Here is a 10,541-nt window from a genome sequence, read left to right as displayed (position 1 = left end):
GCTGTGCCATGGTTCCATACGTGCTGGATATTCTCCAGATCATGTCCCAGGTGATTGTTCTTCATGTATGATTCCAGTCAGTATCAACAATCTTTTAAACATGGGAGCATCAAAACTCAGTCCAGTTTGTCTTCACTTGAGTGCCACACACACATTCTGTGCAGCAGTCACTGAATAATGGTCAGGAGTGGAACTCATGGATGATTTCTTCCTCCCTAATAGATGTTCTACAATTACTTGGAACACAAACTATTTTCATACTGAACTCTGGAAGTCTAGCATTTGTAGGCCAACCTTTTAGGTTAATGTTGGTAAATCAGACTCCCTTCTTCTATTGACAAGACTCTTACATCCAGTTTTTTTCTGTTGGTCTACAAACCTATTGTTGAGCTAAAAGAGACAGATTTCAATTTTCAGTTTATTCTTGGGAATTGGATATCACTGACAAGACTGGCATTTATTCAATAGTGCAAATGCCAGTAGCCAAGTCATGGATGCAGTTCTCCCAGAATCAAAGCTCAAACAGTATACAGTAATAAAAGTGGCTTAAAAATGGCTGCAGATATATCCTTAAAAAAAAGTCATAGGATTTAAGTATTCTCTTTACAGCATCCTGTACGATTTCACTGGTCATATAAGACAAGAATGAAATTGGATAACATTGGTTAAGTATCTTCTTCCACCATAAATGTGAATGTAAACAGCAGCTGCTTCAAGAGCTAAAGTGTTAAAAGACCAGCTTTGGAGAAACCATTCAGTGGCAGCATAAGACAGACTTTTCTAATCCAAAGGATCTAGTGCAACATACTAAGTGCCGATTTGATATGTACAGGCAGAAGAGACTCTTTAACAGTTCAAGACGAACAGAGCATCTACTGATTTAAGAGAGTTGGTGCAGGCTCAATGGGCCAAATGGCCTCCTTCTGCAAAGGGAAAATTTTAATAAGTCCGTTGTAACCTACTTCCATTCAAAGCAAATTTGCTTTAAAGAGAATGGGATGAAGAGAATTTGTAACTGTCAGCTTTTCTGATTTTCTTATTGTTATAAGTAACACTATAAATTCCAGTTTCAGTTGGGGCTTTCACTATATTTTGAATGGTTTGATGATGTAAAAGTTTCTACCATTGTCCAAAGCTGTTTGCCCAAAATGTAATTCTTTCCAGGGCATCCACAGTTGACAATTATTGTGAATGAGTCAAATACTGAAAGTCTATACCAGACAGGATCCAAGAATTCAGTCTTTAACAGGGAATGATGTTTACATTGCTCAGTTAAAATGAGTGGTTTAATCCATTGACATTAGCTAGTAAACTAAATAATTCTAAAGACTTTGTTAAACATTTACAATTATTTCCATGTAATTTTTCTACAGTAGCCTTTGTTCATCAATTTGGATGAATTGGCCGATGGTACCACGCAATGAATGTGGTCTGTGTAAGAGGTACATAGAAAAGATGCTTTAATTTTTTTAATAAGTTTTAAATAATTACTAATGTGTATTTTTTACAGTTCGGTTCAAATTACTTCAGAAAGCTGAAATCACACATCATAACTGATTTCTAGAGAAACATAAATAGACACATTTTCTTAAAACTAGTCAGTGAAATGAATTGACAAGACTTTTCTAACTGTGTATTGATCTTACTACTGCACTCCATTAGGAATGATGATACAGTAGCTGAGCAGTATGCTGTACAAGTTTGAATTAGCAACACAGGATGGCTGCTACACTTAAAGGAATTTGATCTAAAAGGTGTTTGGATTAAAGTCACAGAGGCAGGTTAATATTGTGTACAGTCTTTTATCTTAAAGAGCCAAACCTTCCGAACTTTGGAGAAAATATCAATTTAAAGACCAAACCAGGTTCTTACCATTGTTAAAAGTGACTGGAGAAAATTCTGATATAAAAGAAATACCTGTTCTGAATGAGTTAATTTTAGAGGCTTTTTGCATGAACCTGCAAACTGCATTAAGATTAGGGCACAGTAGGTATGTGCTTCATTTATTTTCTTCTCAAATCAAAGAAGCACCAGATAACCTACACTATTGGTTCCAGTCTACCACTTTACTTTTATCACTAATGTAATTATGCACATACTCTTGTGAGCATGGCAAAAGTAATGAACAATTTAGGAACTATTTTTATGGTCAGCAGAAAAAGCTGCCAGTAGTGGCATATGTACCAGTTTTGCAACATTTACTGAAAATCAATTAAATATAATTTATGCACATCATATATATTAATATATTCCTGTAACAAAAAGAAACATGAAGCACAAATTATTTGATTTGTAAAGATATGTAAACTTTATTTATAACAATAAAGAATATTTTATACATATTTAAGCTTATAGTGTTCGTGTATAAATCAATGAAGTATTGATTGTCTGCTTATTAAATGCTCCACTTGTCACATTCTTCCCTCCAGATTTGAAACAATGTGCTATATGATATCACCCTCATGTTATTTATTACATCAGAGCAAAATATAAAGAATATATCTTGGGAACGTTTCTTGGATTCAGCCAAAACGAATTACGATAAAAACATATCGTTCTGAAGCAGTTAAAAGCCTTATAACAGCAAGCTTTGTTTGACAGTCAGTTTTTGGGTAGTTGCAAGGACACAGCACGAAACTACTGAACATTCAGCACTAATGCGCTTGTCTAACTGAGAAAGATCATAATAAAATCCTGTGTGGGAAATTAAAAAGTTGCATTATAATTATAATGAGTGAGATTGCATTTTCTCAGGGTTGAGGTAAGATACCGTATAGGTAATATGCAAATTAAAACTAATAGTGCAGAATGATTGCACAAATTTAATGAGACTAAAAACATTCTATTCTTTAACAAAAAAGGCACCAATGATACAAAAAGTTACACAAATAGAAAGTAAGAGAAATTAGTAAGAGTAATCAGAAAAATAATCTTCAGAGAACAATTTAAAGCTATAATTATCCATTGGTTAAAGTAAACTAGCAATCATTTCTCTTCGAATGACATTTACTCAGTGCAAACAGAGAGGATTATCACTTTCTCAAGTGTCCCATATAGGAGAAATTGTTCAAACTGTCTATAAATAGGTTCCAATCTAATGCTGGATGTGCAAACATTTCTGAACAGCCAACAAAGGGGCAGATTCACCGTGGTCTGTTTGGCGAAATTAGAAACACAATGTGCATTCACAATTTTGATTCTCGGAGGAAATCAATTTCAAAAGTAAGTAGGAAGTGGAGAGGACGAGATGAAATATACATGCAGACGGAACCTGATTTGGAGAAATAAGGTTTGTCAGTCATTTTTTAATGTTTCTTTTATAACAAGATGTTTATCAATGACCTTTCCTGTTCTACTGTCTTTTCGCTATGGTCCCACAGCCATTCCCCTTTTGTCACTTCTCCCTCCCTTCTGGCGAACTGCCCTCATGATTATCATTTTGCGAATTTCTTCACTCCATTCCCAGCTTGCCTCTCTTCCTTAATTCCTCTCAGTATCTGCTTGCAAATTCAACAACAGCAGTTTGTTTACATTTCATATTGTACTTTTATTGAAGGACGCTCCCATGTAAAGATTTGGACTTGATAAGAATTTTACATTTGAGGTACCGTGGGCAATGGATGAGTGAGATTTGATGTGGAATATATCACAAACAGAAGGATATTGGATGTGCTCAGGTTTACAGAGTGTGGAAGTAGAACATTGGCCAGCATGGCATTGAGGATCAAGTTGTGAGGTGAAAAGGCAGAGATAAAGGTTTCCGTAACAAATGGGTTGAGGCAGGTGCAGAATTCCCCAGGTGGCCTTCCTGCTATCCTCCCGCCCACCTCCAATCTATCCACAATGTAAGAAAATGCTGGAATATCTCAGCAGGTCTGACAGCATTTATGGAGAGAAAATAGAGCCAATGTTTCAAGTCTGGATGATCCTTTGTATTCGAAACGTTAGATCTATTCTCTCTCCACAGATGCTGTCAGGCCTGCTGAGATTTTCCAGCATTTTCTGTTTTTGTTCCAGATTCCAGCATCTACAGTATTTTGCTTTTGTCTACAATTTAATGTGGGGTGATCGAGGCTTAGGGTAGAGGCCCTAAGGTACTCCCCACCGAGCCTTGAAATTGAGGCTGTCAGTTGGTGTTCAGAGGTGGGGTGGGGGGGGTGAAGCCTAGAAAATCACCCTACTTAGGCGGGAAGGAAGTGCAGGGGTGACACCTCCAAATGGGCCCTCTCCACATTGCAATCCTCACAGGCCTACCACCACACAGGTTCTCCCTTCACCCGGCCTTTCCATGAAGACCCTTATACCGCTCTCCTCACTAGGCCTCACTTCCCTTCCTTGACATTAGACCACCCACATTGACCTGGTTCTGGACTCTGGGACCTTGAATTTGGGGACTGCTTGTCGTCCCTGTTTTAGCCACTGCAGTTACTGATGCTACTAGAATTACAGAGCTGTACACCAATCAGATTTATTAACAGTTCCCAACCCAATAGCAGAATTTTACAGTCCCTCCTGCCAGTCGGATCATCTGTTCCCACCACAGTCAATGGAGTTTTAAATGGCTCCCTGCATTTTATGGCCCTGTCCCTCACCCACCACGATAGGGCTGTAAAATTACACCCAATGTCTTCAACCTTTGCAATATTTGGTTGGAGGACATTGTACTTTATCCAACACTGACAGCCGAACAAGCAGTCTGACAATCTAGGAACTGTGGAAGGGTTGCAGAGGTCGGACTGGGTGTTACCACTAAACATACGGAAGATGACTCCTGGGATAAATCCTTGAGGACATGAAACGTAATGGTGTGAGGACAGAAAAATATTTAATTGCTGACAAGTCTTTGGCTAAGTTCAAACATGGTAAACCCCCTCTAATGGACAATGGAAGAAAAAGTGAAGGGTGATGGGGTGGTCAACCAAGATAAGGATTGCAGAAGGTCAAGGAGGGGGAATGTGTGCTTACTATTTGATCATGGAGGGATTACATATAGATATCTTCAGTGAATGTGGAGAAATGGGCAGAGAATATAAAGGGAAACGTTTACTGAGATGAGGAAGATGAAATAACTATTGGGATCAACTGTTCTTGTTGATGTTAATTTATCATGTTAACTGGAATTAATCTTGAGGAATCAATTGTTGTAGAACAACTTGCCCTGAATGAGTTAAATTTGGTTCAAAAACGTGATTTTTCCATTCCATTGTAAGCACAGTTGTAAAGATAAACTGTTGGTGAATATCTAGCTATTGTACTCCCTGACCTATTATCATTGATGATGTAATGTTTCAGCTTCGCATCACATTCTGGTTCAGGTTAATTACAATAGACGGTATTGTTTCCTTTAATTTGACCTCTGGAATCTTCTCTGGGATTAAGTAACCAGATACTGCTTCTCTGATTTAATTGATCAATTAACCTGCATTAATCTCCAGTTCTGTAAAACAGACACCTAATCCCAATTGAGTTTTGTAAAGTAGCCTATTGCATGTAGCAAATAGAAAAATTTGCTCAGTCATTTTTTTGAAAGATATATTTATAATAATATGAACAGTTTGCATTGTAGTCTTTGAGCCGATGAATCTAACGGTTTTACAATCCTTTTATGTTGAAATATTAGAATCATAGAATCCCAACAGTGCAGAAGGAGGCCATTCAGCCCGCTGAGTCTGCACCGAATCTCCACCGTATCTCCGAAAAAGCATCTTACCCTAGCCCACCCTCCTGCCCTATCCCTGTAACCCCACGTATTAACTATGATTAATCCACCTAACCTACGCGTCTTTGGACATGAAGGGGCAATTTAGTGTGGGAGAAAACCGGAACACCCGGAGGAAACCCACACAGACATGGGAAGAATATGCAAACTCCATACAGACAGTCATCCAAAACTGGAATTGTACCTGGGTCCCTGTAAAAGTTTATTCAGACGGTATAGAAAATTGAGAGGTGAGAATACAGTCAAATCATATCCAAATTAACATTGATCCAAAGAGAGTATTTTAACACAGGCTAGTATTAGGACTAATATTTTATAAGGAAACATAGCACAATTAACAAAAGATTTAATTTTTGATTCGGTCATATTCAATTCCTACTTGGGCGTAACAATAGAAATATGCCAGAACTGCTATGGGTATCCATGGCCAACCTGCAAAACAAAAATAGCAGTCATTTAGACAGTCATTTGGTAGTACTGAACTTGATTACTTCTGGAAAAAGACATTTTGTCAAAGCTTTTCACCCTGCAATCAATTGGACAATCACGAGGATACCAAAGTCAGGGGAAACAACAACTTTATACTGCTTCAAAAAAACTTCAACAAAATGTATTTTTTCAGCAATAGCAATCAGCAAGCATCACGCACAGGAATCCTCTACTTAGGTATTGCTCATATTGGTATCAATATACATTTTATTTTACATTATTATATTCTGTACTGAATTCTGTCACCAATAGTATTATGACTCTGATACCAGTCTTGTTTCTGAGTCAGCAGGTTACGGCTTCATGTTCTACTCTAGACACTTAAGCACATAAATGCAGATACTCAATATTGTGCCGTGCTGTTGGAGAGGCTGATTTTCAGATGAGACAGTCTCCACGCGGCTGGATGTAAAGCTGCCATGCACTGTTTTGAATAAGAGCATTAGAACATTAGGAAAGACATTTTTATTTTGGTGAAGATAGCTCTAAGCATGAACATGACATTTTCAAATTGTTGAACATACAGGGACGGAGGGTTGAATGTTGCCACGTGGTGGTGGGCCTGCAAGCCAGGGGCAACACAGCCTCAGTCAGTTCAGGGAGCCCCGACCAGATTCTGTGAGAATCAGGCAGCTAATGAGCTGCCTTTGGGGCAGAAATATCTGACCTCCAAGAAATGCTGGCCAATCAAAGAGCCAGCAGCTCATCAGTCTCAGCAGCTCCACCAGGATTGCTGGCCACTGTTAGAACTGAACCCTGCCCAGAGAAGCAGTGCTGGACGCCACACTGGACCAAGGTAAGTGGGCTTAGGTTTGCCAGGGTTTACCAGGTGCTCTCCGCACTTGACAGAGGGCCCCCCGCCACTGGTAAAATGTTAGTGACAGCAAAAAGAGGTCCTTAAGTTGCCTTTAAATGGCCACTTAAGAGCTTCAATTGGCCCTTCGAAAGGAGGCAATTCTTCACCTTCTCTGTCACTGATTAAATTCCATGACGTTGGGAAGGTGACAGGTACTCCTTCCTTAGCCTTCCCTCCCAATTCTCCAGCCCTTACCCACTGCCTCCAAACCTGTTCTCGAGGGCACGATTAAATTCTGCCCAGAATGTTCAACAACATTTTCTATAACCCAACACAGGCTTCATTGTGAGGACTGATAGTTGGTGCTTCTGTAGAAACAACAACTAAGACATTAGTTAGGCATTAGATTTCTGCAAGGAGGCAGGGTTAGCCTCTAGAGATTTTCAGGCTGGGGCGAGAATAGTGAAGTTTGCAGTGGGCATCTGGTAAAACATAAAAATTATTGGAAATACACCAGAAAGTTGTCACTACTTTTTACTCTTTACCTTTGCTGCATCAAATCAATCACAAGACCGATGAGAGGGTGGGAGAAGATCACAGAACTGATTGGAGACAGCAGCAGAGGATTAGAGAGAGGGAGAGTGAGGACCTGGTTGGAGGCAGCAAAAGAGGATTAGAGAGAGATAGTGAGGACCTGTTTGGGAGACAGCAGCAGAGGATTAGAGAGAGTGAGGATCTGTTTGGGAGACAGCAGCAGAGGATTAGACGGAGGGAGAATGTGGACCTGGTTGGAAAGAGCAGCAGAGGATTAGAGAGGGAGAGTGTGGACCTGGTTGGAGGCAGCATCAGAGGATTAGACAGAGGGAGAGTGTGAGGACCTGGTTTAACACAGCAGCAGAGGATTAGAGAGGGAGTGTGAGGACCTGGTTTAACACAGCAGCAGAGGATTAGAGAGGGAGAGTGTGGACCTGGTTGGAGGCAGCATCAGAGGATTAGACAGAGGGAGAGTGTGGACCTGGTTTAACACAGCAGCAGAGGATTAGAGAGGGAGAGTGAGGACCTGGTTGGAGGCAGCAGCTGCCTGGGCGGGGGGTTGGGATTTGTAGAAGTGTGGGGAGAAAAAAATCCAATTGTGACACCGTAGGTAGGCCATGAGTTGATTGGCTGGTGAGTAATGTAGCTTTGATCCTTTTTTGTGTTACATTAAATTTACACAAAACTAGTTAAACTCCACAACATAACCATGGATAATACTGGAATAGATTTGAAGGATTACTGTACTGAATAAAAATACAATTGTTATTTGATATGATTTTTTAAATTCTTAGCAATACCCAGAATTTGAGAAGCAGTGTTCTTAAATTTACTTTATAAAATTAAACAAATAGCAAAAAGCATCATCATTTATGCCTGACAGGGTTTATTTACTGCTAGCTAGAAATAATAAATCTACATTACATTATTTCCCAATATTAAGTGTATATTTGCACCATACATCTACTATTATCCATACAGCTAAAATGTGGAATGCTGAAAAACAGGGAAGAAAAATGCCTGGTCCAGCAGCAAAGGCCAAACAAAAGCAGAAATGAGACTGAATCTCTCACTTCCAAATTTCTAGTTTGTAAGACTGAAGATCCAGTGCACTAAAAACATGATTTCTGTCACTTCCAGGTGAATATTGTTCATCTTAAATTTCAATGCATTAATGAAGGTCTGAATAAAACACACTTTTAACAATTTGAAAGAAATGATTTTAAAATTTTAATTACAAATTTTTGAAATTTAGAAATTTCAGTTGCTGATCAGATAAACCCTGTGGACTTTTTTTCAAAAAGCTTTTTTAAATGGCCGATTGGATCATTAACCTTGAAGTGGGAAAGTGAAAACTTGACTCCAGGCTTTGGGCTTCTTTTTACAAATTTTTATATTGGGTTTTTTCCACTTTCCAATGGTGACATCTTGACACAGGGGTTTTCCACAATGTCATGTTAACTTATGGGCTTTCACACTGTAAAACTGTGACAAGTTAAGTAAAGTTAATGTGTTGATAAAGGGTGCATCATACACAGAATTTGTAATAATTGGACCTTATTTTGGCTTTGTGAACTGTTCAACTAATCCATGCAATATTGTTGAAATAGCCAAGGGGATTCTAATTCTCCAACCTGGCTAGCTACAAATTATAATGTAACTGTAACAGCCAAAACGTCAATAAATTGTGCATCAGAAAGCTGAAAACTTTCTAGAAAGGGCAAAAATCTAGCAATAAAAACATGCAAGATGTTCAACACACAAGTGAAGAAAGCATCATGACAGAAAAGCACTAGTCTTCAATGAAACAACAGCAATCTTGCTTTAAAAGACACTGCAAAGCCGGTCAGACCTGTTTCTCCAGAATATTAATATTTTACATTAGTACAAGTGTCTCTCAAGATTGGACTTTGAAGATTTATATAAAACATGCTGTGCATTGCCTCAGATGATTTTCTACTCCGATTGTCCACTAGAAAGTGCATAAGTGCAGTTCTGAATTCCCTTCTAAGTTTATCTTTCTTCCTGTGGAGAACATCCAAATCATCTGTGCAACCCTGGGCATTACTGAAATCAATAACTCACTGTGTGTGAAATCAATAACTCTGTGTGAATTCTGGGCATGAGCTTATGCCCCACCATTGCGTGGCACACACACACATGCACATATATGGAACACCGTACTTCTAACTGTACTCAAGGACTTAAGCGTTCAGTCGCTAATGTAAAATTCCAAAATTCAATTAAAATACAAATCTTCCCGTGAGGCCATCTTGGTGATCCCAGGCTGTGACTGTTAGCTTGTCTGCCACTTGAATAAAGATATTATCCATATGACTGCTGATGCTGATTTGAAAAATGTACATATTGAAAATTTATCAAATTGCTTAAATGTGAAAAACATACGCTATTAATGGGAATCAGAGAAAAATCTCTCCACTGGTTGGGATCATACCTAGCACAAAGAAAGATGGTTGTGTGTGCTGGAGGCCAGTTATCTCATCCCCGAGACATCACTGCAGGAGTTGCTCAGGGTAGTGCCCTAGGCACAAACATCTTCAGCTGCTTCTTCAATGACATTCCCTCGATCATAAGGTCAGAAGTGGGGATGATCACTGGTGTTTGCACAATGTTCAGCAACATTCATGACTTGTCAGATACTGAAGTTGTATCCAAATGCAGCAAGACCTGGACAATATCCAGTTTTGGGGTGGCAAGTAACATTCACGCCACACAAGAGCCAGGCAATGACCATGTCCAACAAGAGAGATTTGAACCATCTCCCGTGACATTCAACGGCATTACCATCGCATATCACCATCAACATATTGGTGGTCACCATTGACCGGAAACTGAACAGGACCAGCCTTATAAATACCGTGGTTACAGGCAGTAGAAGATTCTGCAGCGAGTAACTCACCATCTGACTCCCCAAAACCTGTTTTACAAGGCACAAGTCAGAAGTGTCATGGAATTCTCTCCACTTGCCTAGATGAGTGCAAC

At 39.2% G+C, this 10,541-nt stretch overlaps 1 protein-coding gene across 1 annotated transcript in view; it reads right to left on the bottom strand.

Moving 5' to 3' along the window:
* Window positions 1-2,293: 2,293 nt before the first annotated feature.
* The window catches only part of hhat (hedgehog acyltransferase), a 211,320-nt gene continuing 203,072 nt past the window's right edge, over window positions 2,294-10,541 (bottom strand). Inside the window, exon 12 of the mRNA XM_078229731.1 lies at window positions 2,294-6,151. Within this exon, the coding sequence (XP_078085857.1) occupies window positions 6,066-6,151 (86 nt within the window). The 3' untranslated portion in view covers window positions 2,294-6,065. The remainder of the gene's footprint in view (window positions 6,152-10,541) is intronic.

The sequence above is a fragment of the Mustelus asterias genome, chromosome 15 (genome assembly GCF_964213995.1).
Source record: "Mustelus asterias chromosome 15, sMusAst1.hap1.1, whole genome shotgun sequence".
Taxonomy (NCBI): Eukaryota; Metazoa; Chordata; class Chondrichthyes; order Carcharhiniformes; family Triakidae; genus Mustelus; species Mustelus asterias.
This window is presented reverse-complemented; position numbering and strand designations above follow the sequence as displayed.